At 38.7% G+C, this 19,580-nt stretch overlaps 1 protein-coding gene across 2 annotated transcripts in view; it reads left to right on the top strand.

The window, feature by feature from the left end:
• Positions 1-7,127: 7,127 nt before the first annotated feature.
• Positions 7,128-19,580, top strand: part of LOC126272933 (cilia- and flagella-associated protein 91-like) — a 273,513-nt gene continuing 261,060 nt past the window's right edge. Inside the window, exons 1-3 of one of the 2 annotated variants that reach the window (XM_049976230.1) lie at positions 7,128-7,434; positions 13,882-13,958; positions 14,540-14,664. In XM_049976230.1, the coding sequence (XP_049832187.1) occupies positions 7,359-7,434; positions 13,882-13,958; positions 14,540-14,664 (278 nt within the window). In that variant the 5' untranslated portion in view covers positions 7,128-7,358. Of the gene's footprint in view, positions 7,435-7,864; positions 8,149-13,881; positions 13,959-14,539; positions 14,665-19,580 lie in introns of those variants that run through there. The other variant, XM_049976231.1, reaches the window with a different exon arrangement.

The raw sequence follows: 19,580 nt of genomic DNA, 5'->3' as shown, positions 1-19,580 counted from the left end.
AGGACTGGTACTGTGAGCCATATCTTTAGTGAGACATGCTGAACAGTTGAAATCAATAATTAGAACCTAGTTCATATCGTTCCCATTTTTGCAATTAATATAAATTAAATTGGCAATTAGTTTTACACATAAATGCGTAGGAAGAAAATTTTGGTATCTATGTTGGACTTCCTACTAAGGGACTTACGTAATTACATTAAGGGCTATTTATACCAAAGTGTACAATTATTTGAGGAGACAATTTATAACACTACTGTTCAAAGTTCTGAAGAAGGACGCAGTTACTTGTATGTGTGTGTGTGCGTGTGCGTATGCGTGCGTGTATGTGTGTGTGTGTGTGTGTGTGTGTGTGTGTGTGTGTGTGTGTGTGTGTGTGTGTGTGTGTGTGTGTGTGTGTGTTGAACTGGCGACCTAGAAACGATGGAGAGGCTTCGTCCTCCCATAGCCCTCAGTGGTTCACAACCCCCCAACAGGCCACAGCAGTCCACCCACCCTACTGCTGCCCCACACCAAACCCAGGGTTATTGTGTGGTAATTATGAGTAATTATGGTATGCGCGTACGTGGAGACAGTGTTTGTGCAGCAATCGTCGAGGCCGAATAAGGGGGAACCAGCGTGCATTCGCCGAGGCAGATGGAAAACTGCCTGAAAACAATCAACAGTCTTGCCGGCACACCGGAATTCACCATGAATCCGCTGGACCTACTTGAGTGTAGTAAAGGAAGTAACAATGTTCATTAGAACTAAAGTAGATCTGTTCAAAATCTGTACTGAGTTATCTTTTCATACCTTCAATAAAGTAAATATTGAAAATCTGCTGACTCAGTACTTCAGGTGCTGATGGCCTTCAGCTTATTTGTGACACAGGAGCAGTCAGTGCATTATAATGTCGACATCACGACGACTAATGAGCTTTTAGGAAGAATAACAAAAAAGAACTGGGAGCAGCTGAACTTTACATTGTAGCTTTTGCTTGCTACGTGGAAGCAAAACATATTTAAAGTTTGGAAGCAGGTTCAGTTATATACATATAAAACCTATTTCTCAGACACTACACATCGTCACAGGGTAGGATGTCTATTCTGTAATGTATCAATATGCATGTTGAAATAGCCAGGAAACCATTTATTAGACGAAAGTCTCGTTTTCCAGATCAGGACGATAACAAGAAAGTCAGCACAACAACTGAGGGATTATCACGAGGATAATCTTTCAGTTGCTTTTCGTACTTCAGAAACGTATCTGAATGTTACTGAAAGTGCGTTTGAAAGTGTCAGAATAACTGCACAGCTACGCTCATGATGCAGTGAACAAATTGAATATGCAGAGGAAGTTAATTTTGTTGAACTACTAAACGACACATGTAACACTGAAGACATCCCCAAGGTGAGAACGCTTCCTTGAGAAGTGCATATGATCTTGATTTATAAACCAGCAGAATAGGTTAAGAAGGTGTTTGGAAATTTGTTTCGCTATGAATGCAGGAAGGAGAACGATTCTTGTAGCCTTTTATAAAGGGAATTTGATGTGGAATTGCAGTTTCGAGTAATATCATTGGCGTTTGCGACATTCGCTTTAAAATGAGTATTTATCGAAATTTGAATAGTACTAAACAAAAATTTTATGCAATTCTAAACGATAATTGCCATGTGTAAGGCATATAAAGTTGTTAAACTACATTTTTCACACAGATCTCATATCCATATAATGCTTTATGTCGGGGATAACCTACAAATAAATGTTAATTGTGAGGGTGAATTTACAGACACTCAGTAGTATACTATCAATACCAAGTGCAAAAATGACATATTAAACCTTCATGAAGAACACAAACATAACGACAGTAAAGAGAGGTGTTATTCAGAAATTATTTCTTACTGCCTCTTTAACATAGATAAGAAATTAATTCATCCCCTTATCTTAAAGAAGCCTGAATTGTATGTCTCAGTAATGTGATTCAGTTTCTTGTGTCTTACCTAAAGGAACTATCATCTCATTTTTCTAACCCATATGCGATCCTCAGGAAGGAAAGATTCTGAACATATCCTTGCATTGCGAGCATTTATTTTATCCGCCCATTTACACTAAGATAACCATTTGCACTGAACAATACCATTTTCCAGGAAACTATGATACATAACATTCCAAGTTTTGTAGGCAATGTTGCTGCAATGAGCAATGACAAAATTACACCTGATCTTATATATTTCATCGTCAGTTTAGTATTGGGCATGAAGATAGTAATCATAATACAAATCACAGCCCTATCCACACACAAAACCAAGACTAACTGGAAAATTCAGCAGATGAACAGAGTCATTTTGTCATAGTGTCTCACCTGTGACATCACAGTGGGTAACTGAGACTGATAGAATATCACATGGAAAACGGGAATACACCCTCTTCCCGACCCTCTTACCCAGTGTATTACCAATTTATAACCAGTCATGACTGGAAAGAAAGCAATAGGAGAGAAAATATTACCACAACTAAATGAGTACTCTACTACATTGCAATTTAAACTGTGATACTAATATGGATACTATACTGTATATTAAATTTACAAAATAGATTACAATACACTTTAGAATAATAAAACAGCACTAAAATCAATACAAGAACATAGTGTAATTAAATAGCAGAGCTGACAGAATGAAATTTTGATTCTGCACTGATATGAAACTTCCTAGCATATTAAAACCCTGTGCCAGACCGAGATTCGTATTCAGGACCTTTGCGTTTCCCAAGCAAGTGTTCTACCAACTGAGCTACCCAAGCCCGACTCACGACCCATCCTTACAGGCCCACTTCTGCCAGTAGCTCGTCTCCTACCTTCCAAACTTTCACAGGAGAGCTTGTGTGAAGTTTAGAAGATAGGAGAAAAGCTACTGGTGGAAGTAGGGCTGTGAGGACAGATAGTGAGTCGTGCTTGGGTAGCTCAGTTGGTGGTGTACTTGCCTGCAAAAGACAAAGGTCCCATATTTGAGTCTTGGCTTGGCACACAGTTTTATTTTGCCAGGAAGTTTCAAATAGCAGAGTTGCTGCTGTATCGTGGTACTGAGTTGCATCTCAGGTAGAAACTGTTGTATTATCAGAGAATAATTCTTCAGTGTTGTACAAAGCTTGTTCATGTAATTGACGCAAAATGTTACTTCTCCAATGCTTCATTGATAAGGACTGACTAATCTTTAGGCAGTGCATTAAGGCCACCATTGGGAAACAGTTTTGCATATTGTGTTTTGTCCTGTCTGTATTGGTCTTTATTGCAAGATAAGTGTTTATGAACTTAATTTCTCTTTCTGTAGGTCCCCTGATTCATCTTTACATGAATTAGGCAGTTCAATATACACAGGTAGAAAACAGTCATGGCTCCTAATCTGGCCAAATTTGGTTTGCAGTTGTCGGTTTTTTGCTTGAGGTAACGATCGTCAATGCTTTCTTTTGTAATTAAAGGACATTCTTGCATCCTGCAGAGTGATCCCACAGCAACAGCCCATAATTGATGTGGCTGTGGAACACTGAATAGTGTACTGCAGTAAAGAAAGTTCTTATATTATACTTTCTAGTTTCCACAAGAGATACAGGATCTGTAAAAGCTTAGAAGATATGTGTTTAGTGTGCTACTGTCAGGTAAACTTCATAGAAATGAGAATGCCCAGAAATTTAACTGCTGCTGTGTCTCCCAGTCCTCCAGTATCATCAACACTGAATAAGGCTTCTGCTTGTTGAATAGCTTGAATGACATTCTCGCCTGTTGGGAACAAGATTGTATCACCTGAAAACGGCAAAAAGTGCCCAAGGAGTCTAAGTCGTTAACGAAAATCAGGAGCAACAAGAGGTCATGTTTCGGATCTCTGTGCACACCATGTTCTTACTTATTTTTGCCTAATCTGTTCCTTGCACTGATATAATCTGCTGTCAAGGCCAGTTGACTGGATGGTACGCTGGAAAAGTGTGAGGGGATGCATATGGAAGATGCCTATGGTAACAGCGATTCAAGTTTATTTTACACAAGAGACTTTCTTATCTGAATCGACTACTCATAGTCACTTGTCAATATGTAAATTAGCCTCATACCAAGTCGCGAGTAGATCAGCGACATAAATGAACAAAAGATTGTGCCGAGTTCCAGCTTCCTACAAACCTGACTGAATGTATAGTAGAGAATACTGAAGACTGTTCCAGCACAGAAACTGGGGATGGTAGCTTCGTCTGCTAACTTTACGGAACCCCACAATTTAAAATTAACCAAGGTTGATTACATTTCATGTATTTTAGTGAAACAGCAGCCAACCAAACAATACACACCAATTCCGTCCCGATCCGCATGTGCAGTTGTGGACATTGCCGAGATTGACAGTGATAATGTTGGTCATGTGCGGACTTTCCGTCCCTGGAGAGCTGGAGGGAAACGTTAGGCTCACCTCTCACCTCAGTGACACTTCTCAGTGACATCACTATGACGTATCAACGCTCAGTTTCGATCACTAGGGATGTCTATTGTCTTTCGTGGTCGTATCGAGTTCTGTGAAGTGGGAGAAGGCACACTGGATTTTGCGTTTTTAGGTGATGGTTGTATTTGATAAGTTTCAAATTACACATTATATCCTATGTACAGTGAGTATAATAGGTATAAGTGAAGATATTTTTATATGTGGTACCTTAGTATGTGCTCACAACAGTGTGTTGGTACTTTTTTCTATGCATCAAACAATTTCCCAGTGAACAAGGCACGAACTTTAGAACCAGATGTCTTCTGCATGGCCATTGCTGCACCACTAAGTGGACAACTCCTATATGTATAGACTAACCATTTTGCTTCCACATGTCCACATGTCCACACTTCAACACCTGACCTGCAGCCCAGCAGAAAATAAGCATTAATGGCTTGCTCTTGGCACATGTACTTGGATGTACTTAACAACTCAAAGTCATATAAATCCTAATAGCTATAATTATTAGTCTGCAAATGAAGTAAGTAATGTTGTTCAGTGCACTGCCCACAGTCGCCAACAGAAATATTTGTTATATGTAAATTAAAGGGGGATCACTGCCATCAGCAACAGTGGGAGATTAAGCGGAATCAGTGGTGACGAACGAAAATGTGTACCGGATCGGGATTCGAACCTGGGATCTACTGCTTACTAGGCAGGTGCGATAACAACTGCGCCATCTGGGACACAGCGTTACTGCAACTGCATGGTATGCCTCACGTCTGATCCACTCTCCCATCAAGCGCCACCTATTCACTGCAGCTGGTAGCAGTGATCCCTCTTCAATTTAAATCTCCTGGATTTGCATGGTATCTGTTCTTTCAAGGGAACACACAATGTGCATTTAAATAAGAAATGTTTGCATTTATACCCATTACACCATGCATTTGCTGCTTCAGATATTAAGATCCCTCGAAAACGCGTCGTCGATTGGTTATAATTAAATGTAAGGTAAAGCATGTCAGAGATTGAAGCCTTCTGCTTATATAAGTGCAAAACAGAGGGTACGTTTACGCTCCAGCCTTGCTACTCATTGCCTGCTGGGATCAATTACCCTACCATGCAGCTGCTCACACATGAAACAGAATGCTTGCGGAGTCAAATGCAACGCTGCTAGAGTGACCCTGAAGCACTCAATTACTTCTCATGTTCCAAGACATATGGAGAGTAGCAACTCGAAACACAGAACCACCTTGATACCATCGGCTAGCGACGATCATAGCGAACAGTGGGGTGAGCAGCAAAGATGCAACTCAAATGGACCGATAAGATTCAGTGTGTCTGATTAATTATCACTGGGTCATACTGGCGACCGGCAAGGTGGCATCATAAATGTGTTGTAGGTCACAATTTTGGAGCATCTTTAATGGAGTAGTGGTGAGGGTGGCGTTTTATGAAGAAAGTATAGTACGGGCACTGGTTCATGTCCAATTACTTTTGCTTTTTTAAAAGATTCTGGGATATTCTTATTAATTGAATACAATTACGTTCTATCATATTCAGTGCTATGTTCATGTAAAAGCGCTCTGTCCCAGTACTGAGTTTTAATTGTCAATGGCTGTCAAATTGAATGTGAAAGATGTAAATGCTAGTAAATATTCAGAACACATTGAACATGTGGTGAAACAAACAAGGTATCAACCAAAATAAAAAGGGTAGAAAGACTGAAAATTCTGAAAAAAAGATAACATAGTTTCAACCATCTATAAAGTATAAAAGAACATTTAGGTGTTAGTTATTTTAGGAGATATCTACAGCTAAAGTACATGTGCAGACTTAACGTTCATATTTCAGTACTGTTGCTACTTTCTCTCGTTATTTCAGTTATTTTAAAGTGAAAAGATGGACATTTTTATTTTTCATGGAGTGATCTAATTTGTCGTGCAAATTAGAACATACCTCACACAATCAGCACACTTCAACCATTTGAGCGCTTACTGTTAAGTACTTTTTACAGTACATATGTAAATAACGAGTATGAAGTTGACAGGCTCTCACTTTAAAAAGAAGGAAAGGCAGCAAAATTTTCCAAAATAGCAATGGATTTACCATTTGAATTGAAGAGTTCTACTTTTATGCTTTTGCGAGAATGTATACTACAATTACAACGATTCTTTGTATTTACAATCTTTTTGCAGTTTCGAAGAGTGTTGTGGTAATGCTACGTTTATTATTCTGGTGCGCAAACGACTATAATTTTGTGTAGATAACTAGTTGACATTACAATATGTGTATGGTCTTCGTCTGACTTAACAGACCAGTTGAAATGAAGTCAATAACCAGGTCAAATATACTGAATTGACGCAAGATGTGACTTATCCATAGGTGCGCAATCTAGAGACACGTTTCGATTTATTAATGCTAATGAAATTCACACTATGATACTACATTTGAGGGCACCATTTCTGAAATGGGCAAAGCTTAGTTAGCCACAGATTTATTTTGTACTTTGAAGTAATTAGGTATTGAAAACAGCAACCAGAACATTATTTCTAAGTACCATTTAGTTACGACAGCAAGTATACGATTCGTGAGATTCGTGCCATGCGAGGCATACTGCTCTCAGGCCTTAGACTCGATACGGCCATGAAAGTCGATAGATTCCTGAAAGGTCGAACTTGGGCAATATACGTCATGGTGACGACCGAAGACGTATCACCGCGGTGAACTTAAACGTTCCCCACTCCTGTATTGAGTCAGAGATCCTATTGTAGTTTCCATGGGATACGTTTGCGTTGTGACAGGCGATTTTATTATTGCGGTCATTTCACTGTGTAATTGGCCTATTCTTTATTATTTTGTGCATAGTAAAAATACAATTTTCACCGTTTCAGATTCAGAACAGTTTGCCAAACGCAAGTTAATATGCAGAGTCATGTAGAACACATTCTCAGAAAGCCAGCAAAATACCGACCTTCAAGACCAAATGATTACATTTACGGTAAATATTAATTGTAGTTAAATTACAAAAAAATAGCCTTAGCTTGAAGGAGGCGACAAACATGGGTTTCGATCATCAAAATTCGGAAATGATAACAAGTTACCTTTCCATTTGCAATCATTTCGCGTTTCAAACATCGTACATGGACAAGGTGTCGATGACATTTACCTGTAGAAATGCCAAGCAAAGAGAACCCGTCAGACAGTCGTTACACATTAGAAAATTATAGAGAACCGTGCTCTTAGGTAACAATGCGTTTCTCGAGTATTTAACACGACACATGATATAGACGTATTACAATATACAAAAAATCATATTTGTCATAAACACACGTATTTCAAAACAAAAACTTATGTTTGCAAGTACAAAGTAAGCACAGACATGTTTAATTACAGCACAGAGAAAGGAAATTTATGAGGGCAAAGGTCCTAACAAAGACTGAATGCTGATTTGTGGCACAAATGCTGCTCGTCCTCACCAGAAAATTAATGTTACATGTTGTGACGCGACGAAAAACATGTAGGCCTATTGTGTATTGCGATGAATAGATAAAATCAATCTCAGTACATGTAAAACTGATTTATACATATGTGGGTCCCATACTGGAAACTAACTTTACACTACAGCAAGACTATTATTAAAAGTATAATATAAAATTGTGAAAGTAAGTGGATGAAATGTTAGTGCCATAACTTATAATGTTTGCCCAAGTCTGTAAGTGTGAAGTACCTCATAGGTAATGTTTCCAACATAGAATACAAAGCTTTCTGAATGCTACTGCACGTTTGTATGTTATGTTTGTTAATTAGTGTGATGTCGCTCCCGGCTGTATGTGAGTATTTGACAGCTGGCAAAGCAATACATGATTTTAATGTCACAGTAAATGTGAGCCCCTAGTAGCTGATTTGGTTAATGGAACAGTACCTAGCAGAGAATTACTGTGTTCAAATAATTTGGCGTGACGACATCTTTGATAAAAGCTACATATTGGACATTCATTGTGGATGTAAGTAAACATTAGACTTTGCTACTAGTAAAATTGATACCACAGCGAGAGTTTTTGCTTTGACATTTGTTGATTTGTCCAATTTACAACCATTCTGTCACTTCCAGCCTAACCTAGACCTCGATCTGCACTAAAAATCAGTCACTCTTCACAACCAGGGTTTCAGGGAGGTGGGGAGAAGGGTCCAATACATAACTTTAGCAGACAAGAAACTCAAAGAATCTGTGGTGCTACATAAGTCAGCAGATCTCATCCAAACAGTGGCCTATTGATCACACTGACACTAAGAATCAATGTGATGAAGAGTGATGTTTCACTGAAGAAGATCTCATTACAGTTCCTTTTTCAATCATCACACAGGCACAGCTCTGCTACACACTCAACCAAAATATATGCCTATATATCATCAGACTTAGAATGTATTTAGACTGTGAATCTTCTAGTAAACAGAACCGAGAGCATTGTTTTCAGTGGGGAGAACGCACCAGAAATGAAAGTAGCATGGAACATACAGTTAAGAAAGTATGTTAGAAGAGAAGGTTGGAACTCAACATTCACTTAACATCAAGTGTGTTAGGGCCAGTATTATTCTCTATACATGTACATCTTTGAGGCCTCCTGGATAACATAAGCATCTCTCTGAGAGTCTGATCATGGACAGAGTGATTGAACATAGAGAAATTTGTTGCAAAATGTAGGGAGATAGGCAGATGATCAAAACTTGCTGCAAAGACTGGCAGCTGTTTGTCAATAGTAATAAAATGTAGCAAACACATATCGGTAGATAAAAAGAAAAGACTTCGTAATTTTTTTTTTTTTTTTTTGTTCTATATCAATAAATCGCTAAAATGGTCACCTGTTCCCATTCACTGGTTGCCTATCTAGCAGCTTCCAGGGCAACAAAAAGTGATTTTCAGTACTTCATATCATTACTTCATGTGCAGGATGTTATGGGGATGAGGAGGAAATGGATTCAGGGGAAAGGTTCTGGGAAGGGTCTAAGGCTTTAAGCAGGGACTGAAGGATCTATTGGACTTCTGGGATGGGATTGCTATTGCACAGTTTATAGGTGGAGGAGTCAGATAATTGTTGGACGCCCTTCGCTAGGTACTCACTGCAATTCGTACCAACAGTGGTGGAACATTTGTCTGCAGGTCTGAAGATTAGGTCTTAGGTCAGGATTAGTTTTGAGGTTGTACATGGCTCTTCTTTCTTCTGCTGAAAGGTTGGTGTTCTGAGGAAGGGACTTGGGAGGCCAAGTTGGAGGTAAGGAATTCCTGGAAGTTGACCAGCAGGTAGTTTGGTGGGAGGAGGGATGGATCATGGTTGGATAGTGGAATGAGCTGGAAGAGGCAGGTACAGTGTTGTAATTAGGCTGGCTTTTTGTGGAGGGATTGACAGCAAAGAAGTGTTTCACCATCCTTCCCTAGGTTCCTTCCTCAGAACACCTATCTTTCAGCAGAAGAAAGAAGAGCCTTATACAACCTAAAACTAATCCTGACCTAATCACTCAGCCTGCAGACAAAGGTTCCACCACTGCTATTGTGAAATGCAGTGAGTACCTGACAGAAGACCTCTGCCAATTATCTGGCTCCTTCACTGAAAAACTGTTCCATAGTGATCCCATCCCAGAAGTCCAATATAACCTCCAGTCCCTGCTTAAAGCCTTTGGCCCTTCCCAGAACCTCTTCCCTGAATCCATTTCCCTTCTCATCCATATTACACCCTGCACACACACCTTCCATAAACTCCGCAAAATCTACAAACCCAACAATCTCTGATGCCCCATTGTGGCTGGTTATTGTGCCCCCACTGAAAGGATTTTGGCCATTGCTGATGAACACCTCTAACCTATTGCCTGTGATCTAGCCTCCCACATCAAAATATCAACCACTTCCTTCAACAACACACCACCATCCCCTCCCCTTTATTTCTGGGATCCCTATTCATCGCCGTCTGGTGTGGCTGAGCGGTTCTAGGCGCTTCAGTCTGGAACTGCGCAACCGTTACGGTCGCAGGTTCGAATCCTGCCTCGGGCATGGATGTGTGTGATGTCCTTAGGTTAGTTAGGTTTAAGCAGTTCTAAGTTCTAGGGGACTGATGACCTCAGATGTTAAGTCCCGTAGTGCTCAGAGCCATTTGAACCATTTGAACCTACTCATCGCTGTTGATGCCATCTCCCTATACACCAACATGCCTGTGACCTGACCACTATTGAACACTACCTTTCCCAACATCTTTCAGAATCCAAACCCACTACCTCGTTCTTCTTATACCTTACTAGTTTTATCCTAACCCACAGCTACCTCTCCTTTGAAGGGAAGGTACACAAACAAATTCACAGCACAGCCATGGACACCCACATGGTACTGTCCTATGCCATCTGGGGCAGACCTTCTTAGCCTCTCAAGACACCAAACACCTAGTGTGGTTCAGGTTCAGTGATGATATCTTAAAATCTGGACTCAGAACCAAAACACCCTTTCTTCAATCCTTCACAACCTTAACATCTCTCACATCTGCTTCACTGGTCCTCTGCAACCAGCCACATCTCTATCCACATTAAACACACCAACCATCAACACTATCTGTATTTTGACAGCTGTCATCGCTTTCACACCAAAAAATCCCTCCCATAAGCATGGCCACCCAGGGGGTGGGGATGGTCTCACCAGGACCTCCCCTCTGCCCCAGATCTAGTCTGCAAAAAGATCTCCCCTGCCATTTTCCCTCACAACCCCTATCCTCCAACCAGTCCCAAGAACCAGCCACAAATGAGTGCCCCCTTCATAACACAGTACCGTCCCAGATTGGAACAAGTGTACCAAATCCTTCACTAGGACTTTGATTACGTATCATCATGCCCTGAAATGTGGGGCATCCTACTCGAGATCCTTCCCACTCATCCTAAAGTGGTGTTCAGGTGCTCACCCAACATCCACCACATCCTAGTCCATCTCTGTGTCACTCCCAGCCCCTTACCTGAAGGATTGTATCCCTGTGGAAGACCCAGGTGCAAGACCTGCCCAGTCCACCCACACAGCACTTCCTATTCCAGTCCTGTCACAGCTTTATCCTACCCCCATTAGGGGTTGGGCCATCTGTGAAAGGAACCATGTCATTTTCCAGCTCTGCTGCAACCATTGCACAGCTTTTTATATTCATATGACTATGAACCAGCTGTCCACTAGGATGAATGGCCACTGCCAAACTGTGGCCAAGAGCAAAGTAGACCACCCTGTGGGAGAACGTGCAGCTGAACATAATATGATTGATTTCAATGGCTGCTTCACTGCCCAAGCCATCTGGATCCTCCACTCTACCACCAAATTTTCTGAACTATGCAGGCCTCCGCTCCTGCAATTATCCCAGCTGCAATTATGGTAACACACTGTCCCTACACCCTCCACCCAAAAGTTTTCACTCCCTCTATCCTATCACCTTATCCCCCTTCACGTCTTCCACCATATTTGTTTGCCACCATCTGCCAATACACCTGCCCATCTTTCCCTGCTCCTAATTTTTCCACACCTCCCTGCCCCCAACCTCCTGATGATGTGCCTGTTGGCTTTCTAGGCACTACACACTCTACCAGACAACACTCCTCCTTCTCCCACTTGTACACTGCAATCCCTTTCCCTCCCCCTCCAGATTGCCTCTTATGTCCCATGTAATAGTTGCTTTCTGGCCTCATCTTTGGGAGATGGTGGCCATGTGTGTATGAGGTGTGCATGCTTGTGTAAAGAATGATTTGTGCTTCCATTTTTCTGACAAAGGCTGTGGCTGAAAGTGTATGTTTGAGTGTCTTTTAATTGTGCCTGTCTGTATCTTAGCATGTTATCTTTATGGTAAGTAGCAATCTATTTTATCCTACATTGTTGATATTCCTACCTGGAGTATCCTGTGCTTGAAATGTAACTTATTGAATTACAGAACTGAAGATGGCTGTACTTTGCTCAAATTGGTAAAATTGTGAAATGATGCTAGATATGTAATCAAGCCATTGAAAGGAAACTAAAATGAAGTGCTTGCAGCTTTTCTCTTCTAGAGTGTTTAAAAAATAGCTAATGCAGAGTTACCCTATGGTCTATTCCTGTGCAACATTACCTTTTACATGTATGCTATAGTACAGTGCTAACAGACATTCATCTTGGTTTTTCTTCATTTATTTGTTTTTTCTTTTTATTTCTCTGTTGAAGGGGTGCACTATTAAGTGCTAATTGCTAGACTACTTAGACCAACACTCTTGCTTAGTCCTGATGTGGGATTCCCATGCCTTGGAGACATACAGAAAAGATGATCAGTGATATCATAGTAAGCTTGTATATTGACTCATTATTGCCCGTATTACAGGTGGATGTGTAATACAAGTGACAACATTGTATAAACTTATCTATTGATTGTAGAGAATAGAGAATGATTGACTTATGGTTAGGCCTAAATCATTGCTGGCTATGAGTATAATGAGTCTCAGATTGGATTTTCACCTATTGATGGCTGCATTACCAGCAGTTGTAATGTTGAAGTTAGTGAGAAGTAATCTAAGAAAGAAAATTTCTTATTCTGATGCATTATACTGCATGTTTTAACAGTAACTTGTGGTGTTATAACAAAATTGCCATGAAGACCATATTTTCTTCTGAAATGGTAGTCACTAGCTATACAAGTGTAAAAAATTATAAGTACTGTCCATTTCTTCCTTATATATCTGTGGGTTCTCGATTTTCATATACATATAAAAATAAAATACACTTGAGACTTTCCATTTCCAGTACAATGAGAGCACACATCACAGAGATAATTTTCAACCTCCTGCACACTGTTTAAAACTCAGTGCCCAAACAGTATAGAATATTGCTTAAAAAACCTACAATAAATTATAAGGCAGGAATGTATTTAACATGGAGCTTGGTTCCCTGAAAAGAATGCTCTATCTGTTCTAGTAGAAAAATGTTATTATTCTGTTGAAGAATTTATGGATGACAATTTAACAGTGTATCATGGAAATATATTTAAAATGGCATCACAAAAATATATTTAAAATGACAAAAGACCTTTGAATTACTCTTGCTAAAATATTTAGTCGTAAATATTGACATGTCCACTGTATAACAAACCAAATGGTATGAAAACCGTATGTAGTGAGATGAATAAATCACATTTCACTCTTCAGTCAATCAATCAACAAAAAACATGGGTATGTGACAAAATACATTATGTCTTGGTTCCATGCATAAGAGCAAGTAAAGAAAAGGAAGGAAGCTACATATGTGACTCTGTTGAATGTGAGCTTTATTTAAATTGCTTATCCTTTTTTTGTTTTTTCATCACAGCTATTAGCTAAACTGCCTTTTTGCTATAGTGAATATGTAGTTACATCAACCAGTGAACCACAGGAGCCGATTAGCAAGATTTCATTTGTTTTTCAATTTTTTTTTCAGATCCTACATATTTATTTTCAAGTCCAAGAGATTATCAACGATGTGTTCTTAAAGCTGCAAAGGAACAAGCTGAATTTGTAAGACACATAATTTTTAATTATACTTACCATTTTTGTAATAATGAGTTATCTGGAAAACAAGGCATTACTAAAATAGGAGAGATAGAGATATTATAATATGTTAAGCTTCTATTTTTTTAAATAACATTGGTGCTTTATTATGTGTAATCATTATCTACTAATCTTCATCCACATGTGGCCACATCACTTTTCATTGACTCGTACCACCTGCACATCGATTCTGAGGCACTGTGCCTTTACTCTTTTCCTGAGCCCATCTGCAACACTGCAGAACTTTTATTCACTAAAACATACAACAATATGCCATAGTATGCCAGTCAGTCTTTACATATGGATTAATTATTCTGAGTTTGTGTGTGTGTGTGTGTGTGTGTGTGTGTGTGTGTGTGTGTGTGTGTGTGTCATGAGATGTTAATTACTGTATTACATGTAATTATTCTGAGTTTGTGTGTGTGTGTGTGTGTGTGTGTGTGTGTGTGTGTGTGTGTGTGTGTCATGAGATGTTAATTACTGTATTACATGATACAATGCATTTTATGTTACAATATTTTCTCAGGATTACTGTTTTTCTTTTTCAGCAACCACAGCCAAATTACCCTTCAATGTTCAGTGATCACCCAAGATATCCTCGTATAAGATGGTCTCTCAAACATGTGGACCGAGTACCTGCTCATATCAACAGAAACTTTGCAGTCAAGCAGATGTATGTATTAATGACAAACTTTTCCCAGTTTTGAATATTATGAAAAGGATAGTTGCCACTCACTGGAGCGGAGATGCTGAGTTGCAGACATGCCCAACAAAAAGACTGTCACAGACTTTGACAGTCTTTTTGATGTGACTATGTGCGACTCAGCATCTCCACTGTATGGTTAGTAGCAATTATCCTTCTCATAATACTGTTACATTCCATCCTGGATTTTCCATTATTTGAATTTTTCAGTTTTCTGTTGTTAATAATGCACATAACAAGTGCTTGGTTGTCTGTTTGTACTCGATAACTATCCTACAGTTGCGCACTAATGATTACTTCCCTTACTCTGCGTTAATATAAATTCTGAATCACATTCATTAACAGTTCAAATACTTTCACAATGAAACCTTAAATACATATCATTACTTTAACTCTTCATATTTTCTTTTCGAATTACTAATCATCTGAGAATTCAAAAAATGTAAATGTAGCCTTCAGGTTAGTTGTTTCATTTTCTGTTGCTGTATGTGATTCATTCAAATTCACTTACTGTTTGAATGCTATGTATGTAATCTGTGGCTTCATAGCTGACTATGAACACTAAATTTCTGTTAATGTCAGATTTATTGGTGGGTATTATTCTGGATGTTTGGAAATATGTAGTTTCTTATGTGTTGTTTCACAGTCAGAAAAGTAGTTTGATACGAGCTGCTCTTACAAGTCTCATGTTCTAGATTTCAGCATGTGACTCTTAGAAATATTGTACCCATCTTTAACTGTTGTACTAGACATCCTGAAAATATACATCACTATCATCTGTGGAGTCAAGATGAAAGTATTTGCATGAAGTGATGTTTCACAGTGATCCTGAGTACTTATCAGTGTGCCCGCTCAGCTAGCCGTGTGGTCCAACACGCCGCTTCCCAGGCAGGTAGGCATGCCATTCTCCGGCATGAATCCGCCCGGCGGATTAGTGTCGAGGTCTGGTGTGCCAGCCAGCCTGTGCATGGTTTTTAAGGCAGTTTTCCATCTGCATCGGCAAATGCAGGATGGTTCCCTTCATTTCGCCTCAGTTACACTGTGTCAGTGATTGCTGCGTAAGGACCATTTCCATATACGCGTACACCAAAATTATTCTACCACGTTCACATTTGGGGTTACACTCATCTGGTACGTCTGGTATGAGACGTTCCCGGGCGGGGGCCCACTGAGGGACAAACTGCACAATAACTTTGGGTTCAGTGTGGGGCGGCGGTGGTGTGGGTGGACTGCTGTGGCCTGTTGTGAGGTTGTGAACCACTGAGGGCTGCGGCAGGATGAAGCCTCTCTGTCATTTCTAGGTCCCCGGTTTAATACATACATACATATATACATACTTATCAATGTCCTGAAATATTGCATTTGGCACATTGCTGTTGTGGTCTTTCATTTATACAATGAATCATTCACTCATTAATTCATTTGTTCATCATGTTATGTAGATTCCTCCAAGAAAGAAAACCTTCAATGGTGTGAAATGAAGCAAGGTATATTTGTCTCATGGCAAAGACATCATAGAATCTTAATCTGTATCCTGCATTAACAATAAACTATTGCTGTACTGCTTAATGTTGTTCACACTGATGCCCTCTAAATTTAATTGAGTACGGTAATTTATTTGTTTTATTTTTACTTATTTGTTTCTTACACCATAGATACAACTGCGAAAGTCTCGCATGGATGTAGTAAGTGTCAAATTTTTACATTATCAATGAACAAGTATTTATGCACTATTTTTACAAGTAAAAACTACAATATGTGTAACATAAAGTAATGTGAGAAGTGGCCCTATAGCCCAGAGAATTAAATACAAACAGCTCAACACTGAGAGAGTTACATAAATACTAAACTGTTCCATAATACAAGAGCCTGAAAATGAGAATGTGATAGATTACAACGTGTAGAATGTAGAAAATTAAATATAAAAGGACATATAACCCAGAAAATCAAATATAAATAGGACAACATTGAAAGATGTAAATAAAATAGAAAGAAACTTCCACATGGGAAAAATATATTAAAAACAAAGATTCAAAGACTTACCAAGCGGGAAAGCGCCGGTAGACAGGCAAAATAAAATAACACACAGACACACACACAAAATTTCTAGCTTTCGCAACCAACGGTTGCTTTTTCAGGAAAGTGGGAAGGAGAGGGAAAGACGAAAGGATGTGGGTTTTAAGGGAGAGGGTAAGGAGTCATTCCAATCCCGGGAGCGGAATTCCTTAAAACCCACATCCTTTCGTCTTTCCCTCTCCTTCCCACTTTCCTGAAAAAGCAACATTGAAAGAGCTACACATATGACATGAATACACAACTTAATGCTCAGTTTATATGATAAAACATTTTACAATGTTTCACTGTGTTTCAAAAACTCTTCCAAACTGTAAAATGATGTGGCTAAAAGAAATTGCCCCAGAAGCTCTTTAAATGTAGATTTGTAGCCTATTTCACACCTAATTTCTGGAGTAACAGCACTAAATATCTTTATACCAGAGTATTATACACCCTTCTGCACTACTTTCAAATTTTTACGCTCAGTGTGGAAATTGTGCTTCCTCCTTGTATTGCAGTGGTGGTATTCACGGTTGCATCTGTATTAATGTTTTCACTGATGAAATGCATAAGTGAATATATGTATTAAGAAGTAGCTGTAAGGACTTCCAGTTTCCAGAATAAGTTTCTGCAACTGCATCTAGGTTCTACACCTCACATCATTCTTACAACACACTTGTGAACAATACATATATTTTATTTGCTAAAGGTCAATTTCAGCAGAAAATAATTCCATATGACATCAAAGAATGGAAGTAACCACAGTATGCTGCTTTTTAGTGCTTAAGTTGCCACTGGCAGAGATAAGTCACAGTGCAATAATTGAAGAGCTCAGACTCCTATAAAAATGTAAAAAATGATGGAACCAGTTTACTCTACAGACAGTCTTAACACTCAATAACTATATTACTTCAACTCTTTCTATTACCTCTGTTACCTGTGTCGCATATTTAACAGTTATTTCTTCCTCAGTTTTGCCATTTGGGGTGAACTGAATGTAATTAGTCTTACTAAAGTTTAGTGAAAGATCACTGACAGTAAACCATTCAACTAAATCTATAAGAATATTATTAATAGACTCTTGAACATTTTCACATTTACGACCATTAACCATTACATTAGCATCATCTGCAAAGATGGTAAATTACACTGTGTCATTGTAGAATGAGAGGAATCATTTATAAATATCGGGACAGTAAAGGGCCAAGAGTAGATACGTGTGGCATTCCACAATTAATGCTCTCCATTACTACTTTTTGTTTCCTATCTTTCAGGTATTACTGAGTTATTTGTTAACCACTTATTCCTAAATGGTCTGCTGTCAGTAATGGTATTGGTGGTTCATGGAGTCAAATGTTTTAGATAAATCACAAAATAAGCCTGTTACCATTTTCTCACTTAAGAGATTCCAAAACCTTGGCTATAAAAGCGTAGATTCCTTGTTCAGTTGACAGACCTTTTCAGAAACCAGCTGATTTTTGCTAAGAATATTGAATTTATGTAGTCATTCTAAAATTCTAGAAAACATTAGCTTTTCAAGTATCTTTTGAAAAACAGCCAGGAGAGGTGTTGGCCTGAAATTTGTAACTTCAGTTTTGTTTCCTATCTTGAAGAGAAGCTTCATCAGCACATACTTGAGTCTTTTGGGAACAATTCCTTGTTGCAAAGAGGCATTGAAGATGTGGTACAGTATATCACTTAAAGAAACACAACAGTGTTTTAACAATTTACAAGAAATAATGTCTACTCCTCAGTAGTTTTTATTTTTCATGAAGGCAATTGTTCTTTCAGTTTCAGATACTGTAACAGATCTAAAATGCATTTGACTCATTTTCATAGAACCCTTGCTTCCTATTTGTTCAGACACTGACAGTTAGTGTTTATTGAAGATATTAGCAATGATTTCATGATTTTCTAAAGATTCCCTTCGTGTTTGATTTTGAAGTTTGCTACAGGCCTTTTTTTATTCCTCCCAGTCTCACTGCTAAGTATATGTTAAGTAGTCTTCATTTTATTATTAGAGTTATCAATTTCTGGTTGATAATGCAGTGCTTTTGATGTTTGAATCATTTTGTTTAGGATATTACAATAAATATTACAGTGGCTAATTATTTCAGCGTCCTTGGACACACTAGCTGCAAGTTTCCTCTTTGGATTACATGACTGTCTAATCCTCTTTGTGATCCATAGCTTCTTCAAGGATGAGGAAATATTGTTCCTAACAAACTTTATAGGAAAAACTTCTTCAAAGAGTGATAAGAATTTGTTTATGAATATGCTAAACTTGGTGTCAATGTTATCACCCTGTGTAGTGAACTGTGATCTTTATGATGCAGTTTATGGTTAAAATTTTCTAGGGACTCTTTATTTATAGGTCCGATTGATTTCCAGGAGGAGATTAATTTTTTGAGAGGCTATTGTCATGCAGAGTGAGGAACTGTCCATTATGGTATGATATACAATTTGAGACTGGGGAGACAGTGGAGTTCTGGCACAAATTTAAATCTATAAATATATTGCGTATTTATCATATCCAGATATGAACAAAATTATTATGAAAATAAAAGCAAGTTTGACATCTGGTAACATCTGTTATGAAAGAAGTTGTGGATTATGTTTAAAGAGATTTTAAACAGCCGTATCTACTAGACTTAGTGATACATTCAATGTACTGTTGGGATTGGATAAGTGACCATCTTGAAGTTCTTTCATAAGGGCCTTCTTGTTAGATAGACTTGCATTCTGAGAATATGACCAAGGAGTGGAAGGCGTAGCATTTGATGTTCTGGTAGTAGGTATTTTGGTATTGTAGTGGCAGCTTCTGACACCGA

This window comes from Schistocerca gregaria, chromosome 5 (assembly GCF_023897955.1).
Source record: "Schistocerca gregaria isolate iqSchGreg1 chromosome 5, iqSchGreg1.2, whole genome shotgun sequence".
NCBI lineage: Eukaryota > Metazoa > Arthropoda > Insecta > Orthoptera > Acrididae > Schistocerca > Schistocerca gregaria.
This window is presented reverse-complemented; position numbering and strand designations above follow the sequence as displayed.